A 17,464-nucleotide genomic window follows, 5' to 3' on the forward strand; every position below is an offset into this window, starting at 1 on the left:
TTCGTACTCTTCCTCCTTATCAAATATTTTTCAAATCAATTCCAACATGTTGGTAGATAAATTTTAGGTAAATAGATTTTTTTCCTTGTCTGTGAAAAATTTTTTGAGAGCAGTATTAAAAAAAATCGGAAGTGAGGGCTCGGCGAGCCCCCCCCCTTGGTGCTGCTAGGGTTAATCCTGAAAAGATATTAACTAAAATTGAAAAAAAAAAAAACAGAAAATATTATTGCACTGTTTTTGAAACAAATTTCCTCTGGAATTAATCCAGAAAGGGATTGAAATATATTCCCTACAGCTGGCCTTACTGCAATATACACACCTACAAACAACTCTCATAATCACAGTCATAAATCGCTTCTCTCTCTCATTGTATTCAATACAGCTGTGATCTTGAATTGGCCTACTTCTGAACAAGTCCCACGTGCTCATCATTATTCTTCTGGAGCAATGTGTCCGGTGACAGGAGCCCACTCAATCTTCAAGACAATACTCATCCTTTCCCCCATCAATAGAGAGATACAGGGGGTGGAGAATGAAGGATTAATCGAATCTTCACTACTTCTATTATCAGGATTCAATGTACTTTGTACTAAAATTCATGTAGTAGTGAATTTTATTTATAAATATGAAATCTAAATTTAAAAAATGTAATTTCGCTATGAAAAGTTATAATGTTTTCAAGTTTTTTAATCAACTATGGAAAAGTATTATATTTATCTATTTTCGCATATATAATAACAAAGTTATTAGAAATATTACCTACTTTTGGAAATACATGGTAATAATAGTTAAAAAAATAAAATACTTTTTTCAAATTTATATTAACCAAAATACATAAATAAAAATTACATAAATGGGTTTTGGGAATTAAGGTCTCCTGATATAAATAAATAAAACAAATGCTTTTATCTCCTATCAGACAGAGTAGACGTTATTTATAGTATAGGTATTTAAAGGTTGTTACCCGTGGTCGAATAGTCTCAAAAATTGAAATTATAAGCAACCAAACACTCTGCGTAAGAGAAACATTGTATCGGATCTCTCCACTAATAGGAGAAACAATTGGAATAAAGTTGGCGCGGTCTGGGCGCCAAGTGAATAACATGTTATTGTGCGTTTTATACCCGTACGTTTAGTGGATTCTTTCAAACTTTCTTAGAGGTCATTAAGTTGAATAATGAATTACTCATATTTATTTATTGTTTTAACTCGATATTATAACATCTTCACATTACAAAAAGTAGTTAGAAAGATAGACTGAAAACTAAAGGCGATAAAAATGACCAGTAAAAAGTGAGGCAAAGTAACTAAAAATTTAATGAATACAAAAATAAATATTTATTCTTGGCCAAAAAGATCCGAGTGCATCACATTTTTAGTAACACTCGAAGAATGCTGATCCAATGCCATGAGTGCGATGATTGGGCCAACGAAGATAGTATTTATATTGATATATTGGATCAAAATTAATATTGTGAAGTTGCTAAGGCCAAAACACCTTAGAATAACAATTATTAATGTATGTCAGGTGGTACCCACTATTTTGTGCAAAGTCACAGTTAATATTTCATTAACCAAAAACCGAATTCGATTAATGATTCCAATTTATATTACTAAGGAAGTTCGTAGGTTTGTTTTCAGAGTAAGATACCTAAAGAAATATTGTTTAGTGTATTTTCAGTTGTACTTACTTTGTAAAAGGCTTGAATGTTCTTCTAAGCGTGAATAATACAAAGGAATAATTCATAGTCCAGTCACACTAGTACCCTCGAACTTCCTAAAGTACAAATTCATTTAAAAAAACCTGAATCAAAGTTTTGAAAAAATGTTTTCGAATCGGAATTACGCTATTGGCAACTTTTGTCCCGACTATGCTAGCTCTACCGAGTTTGAGCTAGTTATAAATTAGTTAATATCCAGTTTGCTCAAAACTCATTAATTACTTATGAAGTTTGAAATCCTCAGGTTGGAGTACGTGCTTCCAGTGCCCTTACTTCGGCCGTATAGCTTCCCCGGTATGATTCTTCGCTAATTAACATGTTGTAGTATGGCTTCAGGCTCTTCAGCCTGTTTTCAGGAAACGCTTTCATAATATACATAAACCTATGCTTAAATTTCTTGTCTAATACAATAATTAAACTAGAATAGATTAGATTTAACCTAGAATAGCTTCCGTAATAATACTTACATATGAGAAGAAGGTTAAGAGTATTAAAACAAATAAGTTTAAAAAAGTTATTATTTTTTTTTTAACTTATTTGTATTATATTATTATTCTCTGACTCACCCCCATCCATCTTCTTGTCATAGATATATATATATTATCCACGGTCAACTAACTTGTAAATACATTATTAAAGTACCTCAGATTGCTGTATTAAGTAGCCTAATTATCAAATATTTTCCATGGAGGACCTCCCTTTGTCCCAAGTTGAGAGTAAGAGGCCTTGGGTGGTTCGAAATTTGGCTTAGCGAGTTACAGACTTGTACGCGTTAAGAAACACTGGTTTAGACAAAAAACAGTCGAATATCTAAGTATCTCAAACGAATAAACAATAAGTAACAATAAGTAAGGAAAAACGAATGAGTCCGTTAACTATTATATGCTGTAACTTTAGGACTTACCTATGACAGAAGGTTGACCTGGCGGTCACACGATACAAAACGTAAAACGATAAAGTCCCGTTTGAGACAATTATATTCTATACTACACAAACATTCTAAATTATCGCTCAGACAGAAACTTAACGTATACAATTACTTCCCTAAAACCCATATGCACTTACGCCTGCTAAATTTATTGGCCTGCTAAAAAGACAGAGATTCAGAAAATACAAACTTTTCAATCACGATTTTTAGGTCTGGCAACGAACGCACCACTCAACGTTTCAAACGAAACTATTCACACCGACCTACGCATTCCGGCTGTAACGGACCACATTTATACGACTTACAAAGGGTTTCACGATACGCTATATGGACATTTCAATAAATTTATGTGATAGATGGCAACACATGATATTTCTGACCTAACTTGGCGTAGGGTGAAGAAGAGTTGGATGCGTGACCAACTAGTATAATAAAATAATTTACTTATCGTCATGAGGATGCACCCTGGGTGCTATCTTCCTCATGCCAACTCATGCCAGGCCTGAATAGAACATCTCATATGCTGAGTATGTACACTTACAGGTGCAAATAAAAAAAAAATTAAAGATAAAAAAAACTATTATATGAATGTGAAATTATTCACAATGTTGACTTTTAATATGCCTGGTGGGACAGAATAGCAAAAAAAAATTAAGAAATAGTCCTTAGAATTCTTTGCTCTTCCTATTAAAGAGAAGGAAGGTAAATTTTTTACACGAAGAGATTAACTAAGTCCGATTAGCCAACGTTTCTTTCATTTTGCCAAACAACCTAAGCTTAATTTAACCTTGCTTCAACTTTTTATTCCCACTTTCCAAGATTTTCTTTAGAAATTATAATTATACCTCAAACAAAAGCTTTTGTACGCTACCGTAATTAACCCACTTAAAAAAATGTTGTCACAGAAGAAAAATAAACATAGTACCAGCATTATATACTATATATTCTACTATAAGTGTTCACATGCAGTGTAGTATGAAACTTGTAACAATCCATTTAAAAAAACAGCAAGTCATGTAAATTATTCGGTGTCAGTTAGTTCAGTAAGTCTTTGCAACAACTGTCGTAGGAACCGCCAAGAGGTAAATATATGATAGTATCATGACAGCATATATTATCGCTCTGGGTTTGGTGTGATAGTGGGAGTACATGAAGCAATGAAGCTATTGTCACTTGAACTACCATATTTATTCAAGGTTTATAAATGGATTCCCGTAATGCCAATGAGGCGGGTTTACTGTCAGCTAAAAGATAGCACATTTCACACTGTCTTTACTTCTGTGATCGATATATTAAAACGAATCGAAAATGATTTGAGAAGAAATAACAGATATATCATTTTAAAAAAAAGAAAATTACCTCTTATGCATATATATTTATTTATTTTTTGTTACTTTTTAAATAATACATGGTTTGTAAGCAACACGCTATTTTTTAAATTTTAATTAGCGTGTTGTTTAAAAGCCAAACTTCTACGGGAAATTCTTTGGAAGATTCCCCATCCATTTAAGTTCCAACCGGTCATAAACAGCCCTATATGGAATATTTTTAAAATGTTAATTATATTTTATCATTAAAAAACTCATTCATCAATGACCTAAACCTGACTAGCAAGACATTACTGCTTACAATTCAACTCTGTAAGGGCAGGCTCTAGACCTACCGAGCCTAAACAAAGGGATAAAAGCCTGCTCATCAATCTTGTTTTTTGCCTATTAAACGCCGTGTCAATTTTCAATATAAATGTAAAACAGGTTAAAAGTAATTTTCATTTCCCAGTGTCAATTCGGCCAAAAAGACTGAGTTGAAATTAAACCACAGTACCTGAAGAATGGATCAACACTAGTGAACCACGGGTTTCCAATATCTGATTTCTAATTCTAGTAGTGCAATATATTTTATAGCACGACTAATATTGATGTTTACACATTTTACAACGCAATTAGTAGTCTCAGCAATAAATATAGAAGCAGTTATGAGAAAAATATTTTATGTTGATTACAAAACATCAAGTGATACCTAATCTCTCCTATATTTGTACTCATCTACATATTTTTTTTTTTTATTTTAATGAATGTTGAAAGTTAGACAGCGACTACACACATACACCTACTTACTGAAACCCATTTGGACATATACCTCACAACTATATGGGACGGGCAAAAACAACTTACATAAATAATATGTAAACAATTCAATCAAAACACTAGGTCAGAATTGACGATCTCCATGGTACGTCAGTAACTAACTCAGACCTACTGTACCACATATTTAAACAACACAAAAGACAATACATTACCAACTCTACCAACACACCAATAAAATATACTAATAATTACTCCGTAAATGTGACTTAAAAAAAAAAAAATAAAAAAAGGGCATAGGACCCCTTAAACTAAACAAAATGATACCACTTAGATCCAGAGATATAAAATAAAACGTTTGAGAATTTTCTTTCGTATGAAACTGCTTTTTTCCCCCATATAATGGCATAAATTCTAAAAGATATTGACACCGCTTGAATGAATGGAAATTCAACTTTTTAACAGCTATAGTTACGCTGGATTTAGGTGACATTGTATGGAGTTATGAATTTATTTTATAATTTTTGATTTATATGAAAATTCATATTTAACACTTTCAGTTTCAATTCAATTTTCCTAAACAATATTTTTTTTTGATCTTGGAGTGTTGTAATTTTTTTTTTTTTACTCATTTCATATGATCAACGATTTTTCTTACCAATTATCTTTATCTACCAAAAAACAAACAAATCGGTTGGAATATAATAATCATTAAATACGTACCAAACCGAGTTTTACATACAATCTTATGCGATAACATAAAAAAATTCTAAAAATATGTAAAATATTTTTTTGGATGAAGATAGTTGACCGTATGAAGTGGCGGTCAATAAGGTTTCAAAATAGTAACAAATAAAGATTTATTGTTATCAAATAAGGTTTATGATCATTTTGTTTATTCTTTTGTTTGTATATATTTTAAGTTTTTTTTAACTTTATTTTATTTATGTTTATTTTTTTTTATTCATTTATTTATTTTATTTTATTTTAGTATGTATGAGATCATTCATCACTATTACCTATTGCCCACAACTGTGTGGCAGATTGTAATATCTATCAATAAATAAAAAAGTATTAGTGTTAGTATACAGTGAAAAAAACAAAACCAAATAAGGTTAACAATAAATAGTTTTTTGTTACTATTGTGACACCTTATTGACCGCCATTCGGACTATCTTCTTCCAATCTACTTTATACGGTCAACTATCTTCTTCCAAAAAAACATTTTAGATATTTTTAGAATTTTTTTATGTTATCGCATAAGATTGTATGTAAAACTCGGTTTGGTACGTATTTAATGATTATTATATTCCAACCGATTTGTTTGTTTTTGGTAGATTAAGAAAAATTGTTGATCATATGAAATGAATTGAAATGAGTAAAAAAAAAAATTATTTTACCTTATTGACCACCACCTGGACTATCTTCCTCCAAAATATTTTTTCTTGGCTCATGCATGTCTAATATTTTCGATCTAGTATTACCAAAAAAAGGTTTCGTTGAAAAAGTTGATCACTCATGCGATCCTTTCCTTGTCAGTAAAATTTATTAATATCCGAGAAAAAATAGACCTATAAGGGTAAGGGAAGATCAGATTTAGACTAGATATCAGTTATGGCGTGAAGAAGGGGCTGTAGTACACGGAGCTACAAGAAGAGGCCCCGTGATAGATAAGCTGTCCATCCTGATGGATGACCGTCTACTTTATTTGTCCCCTCCTCACGAGCAATTACTATGAGGTGCCTGATAATAGTTACCGCACAGGACATTTTTTGAATTTTACTTTTACTACTACAATCGTATCTTATAATACTAAAGAGTTGTAGTTTCACAATTGAATATTTTAGTTCACAGTTGATTAAAGAAGTCGATAGTAATTGGTATTAACAAAAAATGGATCAGATTTATTTCTGGTATTTACTTTTGAAGTAAAATCGATATAAGAGAGAGCATAAAAATGCTAGCATCCTCATAATTAATACTGATATAAAATAGAGAATACTGGGGGCTACTATAATTATTCTATTGACTCTAACATCTAATTAACTTCCCATTTGAAATTATAGGACTATTATTTATCTGATGTGTGATGCGGGCTTTACGTTTCTGGGCTCAAGTTGACTTTGGCAGTTCTTCCTCATACGGCTCCCCTAGACTTATCGAAGTGGTTGTGTTTTATCTGACTCCAAAAGATAATGTTAGGTGCTCTTGACCAGAAGGCCTCGATAATGCGTGTTCAATGTAGGATGAGGTAGTTGATTTGGAGGTAAATAGATACAGAATGACCGTAATTTCTCTAAGGATGGTAACCTTGTCCTACCAGGAACTATTCCTCTAGGTTCGAAGGTGGAATGCAAGTCCTGAGGGCATCCAGCCGTCAGGTCATGCAGGAATGTAACTTCGTTCTATTGGATACTATTCCTGTAGATACGAAGGAGGTATGCAAGCCCTAAGGGTAGCCAGCCGCCGGGTCCTACGAAAGTATAATAGGGTGGGGAAGGAGGGTGTGGCCACCAGAGAACTAGCATGAAATAAGACTCTTCATATCAAAAAAGGGTGGAAGAATATCTTATTTGCTGTCCCAAGAAGGTAATTGTTGAGCACCATCGGTGGGATATTGATTCTACTAACGATACAAAAAGGCACCGCCTTGAACTTACTTTTTTTGATTCAGTATATTCTTTTTGGTAAACTTTATTTATTAAATCAACATATTTATATTTATAATACATTTTTATGTATTATGTATCATTTATACATATAATACTGTTTACATTTTTATATATATCATCATAAAATTATTTACATTTTGCTGACTAAACGAAAACAATAAAAGGTAGTGCTCCAAGGTGGAAGGAACTAAGGCTCTTCTTCTTAACGTAAAGCGATAGAGGTGTTCGTTCTGGCGATCCCTGATATATAGCGTCGGTATGTACTCTTCCGAACTCTCTCTAAGAATGTCTTTCCTTTCGTTTTTTCTTCTCGATGGAATTATTCCTTCCCTTCACTTCCCTTATGGCTCGGAGATAAGAGTATTGAGTGCAGATCGTCATGCAGTTAGCGTAGGAATCCATACCTTCCAGAGGGTTGCCCTTCCCCGGCTGCTTTGCCAGATGTCTTAGAGTAAGGCCCTTCCTACCTGTATGTTTATGAGGCGGAAAAAAAAAATGAATACCTAGAATATCAATTTAATTATATTTAACTTTTCTCTCAATCCGGTATTATCAATATATAGCTGTAGGTACTATCTATATAAATACAAATTTAATGTTTGTTACTTTTCTAAGATCTCCGAAAGTTCTTTAATTCAAAATATTTGATGTCGACCTTTGAAGATTTTTAGCTACTAAAATCCACGATTCATAGTAGAGAAAAGTTATGATCAAAATTATTCAATATTTTATATACTATATATTAGACAATATGACAGATAATTAAAATACCTAAACAAATGAGAAATTATTTAAATGAGACAAGTATAATCAAAGATATTACGAATTGTTTGGTATAAAAATAATATTGTGTACGTAAAAATTTTATTTAAACTAAATTTATAACAAACATTCAATTCAGTTCTTTTAATCAATATATTATACTGAGTCTGGTATTATTGAATAAAATTGGTGGAAGTAAACTTCCAACTCGAATATTATTAGATTAAATTTAAAAGCATTAATTAAAGGAATTGAGACAAGAAAATAAAATAGAATTTATCGAAGCTTTAGCATTTTACTTTTTGTCTTTTTGGTTTGTCGATTCCGTGTCCATTCTGCCATAATAATGTAGCACGTATATCACTATACTTATTGTTGTTGTTTAGTATTACTCATCAGTCGCAAAAGCTACCTTATGCATTTATTATTTAATAATATGAAACGCCATTAGTTAATTGTATACACAAGGTTATTTTATATTTGTACGTAGAAACTTGGACATTATTTTTAAAACATATAAAAAATTTAAAGAGAGTTGAAAACAAAAATAAATGAATAAATAATGTTGCAGACAGAATAGATCCTAAGTATACAGCCTAAATTTTTAATCTTACAAGCAAGTTGATGTTAAGTAAAAAAAATCCTTTTAACTAATAATGGTCCATAAATACTTCAGCCCAGAGCTAGAGACAAAACTTGAGAAAAAATTATTTATTTTTATTAAATAATAATATAACTTTTTTTTGTCTTCAATGTTTTCTTATTAACTCCGGATTGGAACATTTCTGAGCTTATCGTATTAAGACCTTTTTTTATTCAGATTCAAATTTCTTGCAATATATTTTATAGACTATTTTAGAGTTTCCTTACATAGTTAATCATTCCCATTTCCGTAAATGTTTTAATATATTAGTTAACATTGTTTAGATAGGGATTATTTATATTATTTTATTTATTCCTTGTTCCAGACAATGCCACCAAGTACTGTCACGAGTCCGGTATCTGGGACAACAGAACTGACTACGACCACTGCCAGGAGAGGGTGGATATCTTTGCCACTCTCACTGCCGACGACATCGAAATTACCACCGTCATCTACGCCTTAGGATATGCTCTATCACTCATCGCACTGTCTGTAGCTCTGTTCATATTTATATATTTCAAGTAAGTTTATTATTCATTATCTAGGTTATAAAGAGAAGTAAGTCATCCATCTATTTTAAGAATTGAATAGATAAAAAATCCGCAAAAATAGTGCACCTAGAACTCTAATAACATACAGAGGCCCCCTCCAAAATGCAATTACCGGTCAATTATAAAAATTAAAGAGTGAAAACAAATATATAAGACAGATAAAGGTTTTTGATAATAAAAGATCATACAGGTTACAATAAATAACGAAATTATGCAAATAACGTGTATTGGAGAAATGAATACATTCAAAGAAAAATAAGTGCGCAAATTGTGTTCATACTAAATATATTTATCTACCGAAGTAAGAAAGAAAGAGATAAACGAGGTACTTGATCGTAAAAGATATTAAATACAATTTTTTTTAAAAAATTCATTGTTGAAATGATTGTTAAGAGTTATTATTAGCAATGTCGTTAACCAGGAGCCACAAACCATAATATTATACTAACATTATAACAAACTCCGTAAATTTCTACCTCCTACACACTTTCTCATCATTCATTCCTTTCTCATCGATGGACTATTCCAAGTAAACCACAATGGTTCCTATTCATCCCTCTATTCTCAGTCCGCTGGTGTTCCTCAAGGTAGTATCCTTGGTCCCATCCTCTACACCGTCTATACAGCTGACATTCCAACCAATCCTAACACTATCCTACGTATGCCGATGACACATGTGTGCTCGCAGTTAATAATAACCCATTAATTGTATCCCAAACTCTCCAATCCTATATCCGAAGAATGGTGTTGTAATTGGAGGATTAAGATAAATTCTAAAAAATCCCATCAAATCATTTTTACTCTTCGTCGTAAACCTACCGACTGCCCTACAGTTTTATTTAATAATGTTACTTTTACCCCTGTCGAACAGATGCGCTACCTTGGACTACATTTGGACAAAGGATTAACCTGGAATCCTCACACAAGACTGAAAAGACAGGAAACTACACGTAGATTTCGACTATTACAGCACTTACTAGACAAACGTTCTAAACTTCTAACACATTACAAAAAACTGATATACATGACTGTAATAAAGCCAATCTGGACATATGGAGTTGAGCTTTGGGGCTCCACTAAACCTTCGAATTCCTCTCGTATTCAATCAAAAATCCTCAATGCTCCTTACTTTGTCAGAAATAAAATCATACATAAAGACCTTAATGTTCCCTATGTAACCGATCTAGCCCGAAATAGATATCACTCCTTCCATTATAAGCTCCCTAACCACTCAAACCCCCTAGTTTCTAACCCTGCATACTCTTCCATTCCTGACAATCCTCCGAGGCGCCTGAAAAGAAGATGGCCTGAAAAAACATTATAACTGCGAAAATACAAATTTCTCTAAAAAATCTATGAAAAGCCCTCAGAATCAAGGCAAGTGAAAAACTTCCCCAAAAAAAAAAAAATTCCCAATAAATATCAATAACCATGTTTTAAGGTCGAGTGCCTCGTGGCCTAACGTGGACACTATTTGTGATCATAAACATTAGCCCGCACAAAAATTAACTGAAAATGTTAGATTTTGCGAGCCAAATAAATTCCAATCTGTAAAAAGTAATACGCACTACGTCTAGGTAATCGCCCATACAAAATTATTTATATTAAAATAGTGATACTTTTTTAATGTTCTAACAAGGTATTTTTTTAATGTGATAATTTCGTACTATAGTCTTAAAATATAATTTTTTTTTCAAGTATTCTAATAAAAAAAAGTGCTATATGTTATTTTTTTTTTTGATCGATTTAAAACTCCGTTCCGTACTAAGAAATGCCAAATTAATCTGTATTATCTTTTTTTGTGTTCTGACATTCTTCTCTTAAAATAAACCTCATTTTTCGTTTTCATTTAGTACTTAATCGAATACTAAGTAAACTATCGAAGTAATATTAAGTATTTAAATGAACTATCGAGCGTTTCTCGAGACACAGTTACCGAAAATAAAGTAAGGAAATCCGTTATGCAAAATGATGACAATAATATTTAATTATATGATCCAGCTATCAGTTACTATTATACTATTTGGGCCAGATTAGAAGTTTTTGATTCATAATAAGTGAGTAATGTTTTATTTATACTGAAAAAAGAAGGCATTATAAAATTATAGCAAGCAGCAAAGGAATACATTGAACTAAATATATAAATGCGTAGATGATATATAAAATTAAATATAATATTTTAAATTGAATATGTATCTGTACTTTACGTATGTAAATTAAATACGTAATTGTGCTTGTAGATAATGGGCTGAATTAACCACCTTAATACTAAATATGAAAGAAAATGTATTATGAATTAAATAAACAGTTTATAAATTTCAAACAGTTTATTAATAATTAAAAATTACCTTTTAATCATTTTTAAGAAGCTTTGGTGAAAAAAAAATGAAATCAATAAAAACACGAAAATTAAATATATTTTAAATTAAATATGAACCTTTATTGCACTTATAAGCGCTGCGGCTGAATTAACCACCTTAATAAAAAAAAAAAAAGGAACGAATATCTATTAAAGATAGGGCAAAGTTATTTAGGGTTGGAATTTAAAAAACTCCACCTGATAACGGGTTGATCACAGCCAGAAACGTATTTTTTTAATTAAAACCATCACGACCGATAAAATAATAACTGTTTAAATTCGTATCTGATTCGCGGCAGATTTAATTTCAGTGGAACAGTGCAGAGGAATTTTCAATTGCCCAGTTCCGTAATCAGGAACTGTTATTTAACATTCGTCACCGGTCCCTTGATTAGTTCTAAATAAGCCGCATTTATTTTAACAATTGTTTTTTTTAATTAAATTTTCTACTGGTAGAGAACTAATGCATAACTATTTATTTAATGTATAAATCTTTTATTTATACATTAAATGAATAGTTTTCATGAATGTATGTATGTTGCATGTATGCATGTATGTTTATGTTACCTTTGAGTACATTATGAATTCCTTTTATTTATGAATTAAAAAAAAGAAAAAATGTAATGATATTATTAGAAATAATATTTAAAATTAATGGGAAACATGATACCATCCATGCAAAGGTAGATGAGCAGTGTAGCTAAGAATCTCATCCGAAACGTTTTCATTCAATAAATAGATGTTACTATTTGTTGTGTTAATTTGTATTATCTGATCTTGTGTTTTGGTCATCTACTCCTTTAATTATTTCAGTTGTCAATTATTCGATACAATATTCGGTACTGCGAATGTTATATAAATATTTAGAAATTAAGAACAGAATATTCTTTTAAAATTTTATAGATTAACATGGAAACTCTCTTCAAAAACTGACGGGGATGGCCAGAATTTGATTCAGGGTCTTGTTTAGTCTGCTGTGGAGTTGAACATACCACGTACTGGGACAATGGTGGAGAGCCAAAGAAAGTTGAGTATAGGAGAAGAGGAAGAAAGTAATGTTTTAAGATTTTTATTTATATACCGAAAAGAGATTGGTCATCGCTTAAAAAATTTTAGGTGAAAAATTAAAAAAACATTAAATTGTCCAAAAATAATGTTCTAATTCATAAACTTGTGTACTCTTATCTCGATCACTTAAATTTAGTCCCTTACGCCTGCGTACTAAATTGGATAAAATGCTAAATAGAAGAAAATAGATTTTTTACACGCTGTACCACCAAAACGTCTCTAACAATATTCATTATAATTGCCTAAACCCTTTCCATATAACCCCTTATCATATAGAAGCTCGGCAAACATTGCCGCTTATAAGGACATTAAATTAATTAAAAACAAAAAATACAATCGGCCGGGTATTATAAAAGGTAAAGTTGCTTTTAATGTATTTTGCGGAGGTCTCCATGAAAACCCGTTTGATGTTTAGATAATTATATGTTTTTCCAAGCACGCGAAAACTACACATCCCTCGGAACATTTTAAGTGTTAGCTTGGAATATAATTATTAAAAATAAAAATGATTGAAGACATAATTAAAAACTATGGTATTAAATTTTATTGCCAAAGCGTTTAGGAAAGTATTTAAAAGCTTGCTTGATCTTCGAAACTCAAAATTGCTATATATACAATATAATACATTAATGCTTAAATACTTCCTATTTTGGAACATTTAAAAATCAGAATTTATTGGTCTTATAAATTAAATTAAATTTATTTTTAAAAAATATGAATACTTGTCTTTGGTGTTTATAATATGCATATTCATACAGAAAAAAATAAAATAAAAATTATTATAACTATCGAACTAAATATTATATTCCATAATACAGAGCGATCAATTTTTCATCAAATATATACGTCTTTCGTATGATGGCACTGAGGAAAAATTCCAATATTTAATTACCCACGTAAAATAGGTCCAGAGGAGAAGAAAGAAGTGACCTAGACCAGTGATAGTCTGGCTACTTCGTGTACTCGAGGTAGTCATGCACAAGCAGTCTTCTCCAGGAAATGTCTACCAGTCAGGCGATCTCTTCTACCGTGATTTAAGTGGGAGTGGTTTCTATATTTTGCCATAATGTGATGTATGAATATAAAATATGTATAGTTCAAGAATATAAATATTTAGTGTTCAAAGAATTATATAAATATTAAAATATAAAAGATAAGTTTTTTTTTTGAAATTGTTGAAATAAAAAAAATTCTAAGATGAACTTAATCTATAGAATAGATGTTTCATTGTACAACGTTTCGGGATAATTGCTCCATACCCATGCAGCTTTAGAATCCTAAAATTAATTTATTGTTATCAACAATTTTTTATTTATTCATAACTGTACATAAACTGCATCAAGTAAATTTGAAGTAAGATCATAATGGCATGGCCCATATACAATATATAGTCTCGAGGCCATCTTCTTTTCACATGTCTCGAAAGATTGTCCGGAATGAAAGAGGAAGCCAGGTTAGAAACTAATGGGTTTGAATGGTTATGGAGTTTATAATGGAATGATTGATGTCTGATTCGTGCAAGATCGGTTGCATAGGAAACAGATCGGTTGGAGGTTTAGACCGTTTATCTAATAAGTGCTGTAATAGTCGAAATCGAAGTGCTGTTTCCTGTCTTTTCAGTCTTGTATGAGGAATCCAAGTTAGTCGTCTGTCCAACGTAACGGAACCGTTCTACAGAGGTAAGAGCAACATTATTGAAGTATACTGTAGGGCAGTCGGCAGGCTTACGACGAAGTGTAAAGGTGATTTGATGGGATTTGTTGGAATTTATTTTAACCCTCCAATTACGACACTATTCTTCGAGGGCAGTGATATGGGGTTGGAGAGTTTAAGATACAATTAAGGGGTTATTATTAACTGCGAGCACACATGTGTCATCGGTAAACGTGGTGAGGATAGTGTGTGGATAGTGACAAACCATTGAATGCTAAATGAAACTGTCGGTATTGCGCCGACGTTACTTCTGGTGTGGTATGAAACACACTAATGAGAATACCATAGAGTTGCGACATATTCTCGCACCTAAGTGCAAAATATTAATGGCACTCACCACAAGAAATACGAAAAGAAGAGACGCCCACTCAGAAGTACAGCTCACCGATCTTCAAATGGATTTGCTTACATGGAGAGCATAAAAGTGGGGTACAGTGGTCGATGTATTCAGCAAACTGGCAATGACATATTCAGTGAAAGAGAGTTCGGCAGAAGCTGTAATAAGAACTCTACGCACGTGCTTCCAGTTTTACAGCATACCGGACAGAATCTCGTCTGACAGTATTGAAGAAATTGACGCCAGCGTCAGAGAAGAGATGAAAGTTTTGGAGGTAGTGTGGCATCTCAACACTCTAGGACCCTAACGGAGAACCTAACGAATCCACTTTACCCTAAGCGATCACCTGCGGACTTGGGAATTAGAGCTGGATGAAGTGATGGAGCGACCGATCGTAGCATACAACCACTCCATACAGGTGAGTCATGGGGAGTTCGGAGGGATTAATGAGACACTGCTACCGGTGTCAACAATATCGCTGTCAACACTATTGCACGGAGAAAGCTGTATGCCAAAGTTAGAAACAGGATTGAGAGGTAAAATTAGAAGAGAGTAGCGCAATGTAACCTCGGTATCCACGATTTGATGGGCCAACTCAAAATCAGATAAGTGGTGTGTATCAATGAGTGGGGAAATCGAGGGAAAGAAGTGCTGAGGTGCGAAGGTCCATTCAGGCTGGATATAATCAGGGAACATAATGTTGTGGAAGTGGAACAATTAAGGCATCGTACGCCGACGACAAAATGACGGACTGGAGTGCCCCCACCTCCATGAAAAAAGATATTCTTAAACATTGTTGATTCTTCAATATAAGTGTGTCATGTAACAGTATTTTTTAGCTTTATGGCGTTGTTATAATTTGCGTATCGTGTTTTGTTTTTTTCCTTTTTTCGCTTTTAGTTGTTGATAGGTGTATTATAAGTGTGTTTTGTTAAAACCATTTATGCTTCGTTAAACTTTATTTGCGGAAATCTTTGTTTTGTTCTGGAACATTTTTGTATAGAGTTTTTTTTTTCTTTTAGATCTGTGTATAAATATTAAAGTTTACAACTGTTGTTCGTAAACAGATGAGGGTGAGGTAAGTCTGACAGGGTTAGATATCAGACTTAATAAAATCTTCTACATTTGCAAAAATATACATAGAGAATTAGTTGAGTAATAATAGGAGATCGAACCGGTGAATATTATTTTTTCTCCCCTTTACCTATTTTCCTTAACTTTGAACCTACAAACGCTTAATTTATATAGACTAAAGAAATACTTTTTTTTTTAGAATTAATACACTTGATGAACAGATATTTACCGATTTATTTAAGATTTTTAAGTTTCAACAATATTTTTATATAAATATAAAATTTGTAAAAAATTAAATCATTAGGAGAATAAACGATCTTGGTCTAAAACTTAAGAAAGCAAAAAGTGAAACTTGAAACAAGTATTGATCCCTGTTTATCGCAGGAATGAATTCATTAGCTCCTTCATTATCGGGCTTTTTCAAGCCTGTCACTAGTCTACTTTTTATTCACGAATGTAAGAAATTTAAATTTTAAATTCTTAGGAATAATTAACTGCTAACCATTTCAGTGATTTTTCATAAGTAACATGACATGATAATAACGCATGTGATTATAATTATTAATCCTTTTTATATATATTTTTTTTCGTAACCTCCTTTATTATTAGATTTATTCAATGAATACATTCACATGCATAATAGAAATGACAAATGTATACTAGCATACCACTGCCTTGGATTGCCTTGTTGCATTGTAAGGTTGTCCTTTTTATATTGAACTCGTAAAAGTTAAAAAGATTTTTAGAATGCTAACGTTAACGAGCAGTTCATTACCTACATTTTTGTGAATTTTTTTTGTTTGATTAGCAGTAAAATATGCTAATTTACTATTTTGTTTCTAGAAGTCTAAAAATAAAAACTAATTATCTTACACATAAACTAAACTATCTTACTTCCAAAATAAACCTAGTGGAGCGAGGAAGGATAAAATTTATAACATCACAAAAAATAAATAAATAAATATAAAAAATAATGAAATTAAAAATTTCTATGATACACTGAACAGTCAAAAAATGTTAGATCTCTTCTGCTGTAGAGAAAAAATAAATTATTTGGTAAAGTTAACAAATAAACTATAAAAAAGAAAAACCTGTTCTTAATAAGATGAATCTCCTTTTCAAGAACTTTAGTTTTTGGTCCAAATATTTTCTGATTTAATTTGAAACCCGTTATGCTTTGTACCATCTGCATTTTATGTCATAAATATTGGGAAAAAATAATTTGTCTTTAAAAAAAGTATTGCTTTTAAAAAAGTATCATGCATCATACCAACTAAAACACCTCATATAATCTAATATCTACTGTCATATCATATAACCTACCAAGGCTCTCATTCAGACTCAAACTACTCATATACAAAGCCATACTGAGACCATCACTACTACACGGTCCACCACTAATACACTATATATACCCAACGGCTCTGAAGTCACTACGATAGTACCAAAACAGTATATTACAGAAAATCTGTAGAGGCACTACACTTCAGAGACACAACATAACTCACTTCGATTACGAATGAACTTTTTTTTTTTTTTTTTTTTTTTTTTT

General features: G+C 31.7%; 1 protein-coding gene across 1 annotated transcript in view; it reads left to right on the plus strand.

The window, feature by feature from the left end:
- The window catches only part of Dh44-R2 (Diuretic hormone 44 receptor 2), a gene marked incomplete at its 5' end in the record, with an annotated part of 201,664 nt that overhangs the window by 52,168 nt on the left and 132,032 nt on the right, over nucleotides 1-17,464 (plus strand). The window contains 1 exon segment of the mRNA XM_067047906.1: nucleotides 9,136-9,331. Within this exon segment, the coding sequence (XP_066904007.1) occupies nucleotides 9,136-9,331 (196 nt within the window).

Source organism: Halyomorpha halys, unplaced genomic scaffold (genome assembly GCF_000696795.3).
Source record: "Halyomorpha halys isolate HHAL.00 unplaced genomic scaffold, Hhal_1.1 Scaffold589.1, whole genome shotgun sequence".
Lineage (NCBI taxonomy): Eukaryota > Metazoa > Arthropoda > Insecta > Hemiptera > Pentatomidae > Halyomorpha > Halyomorpha halys.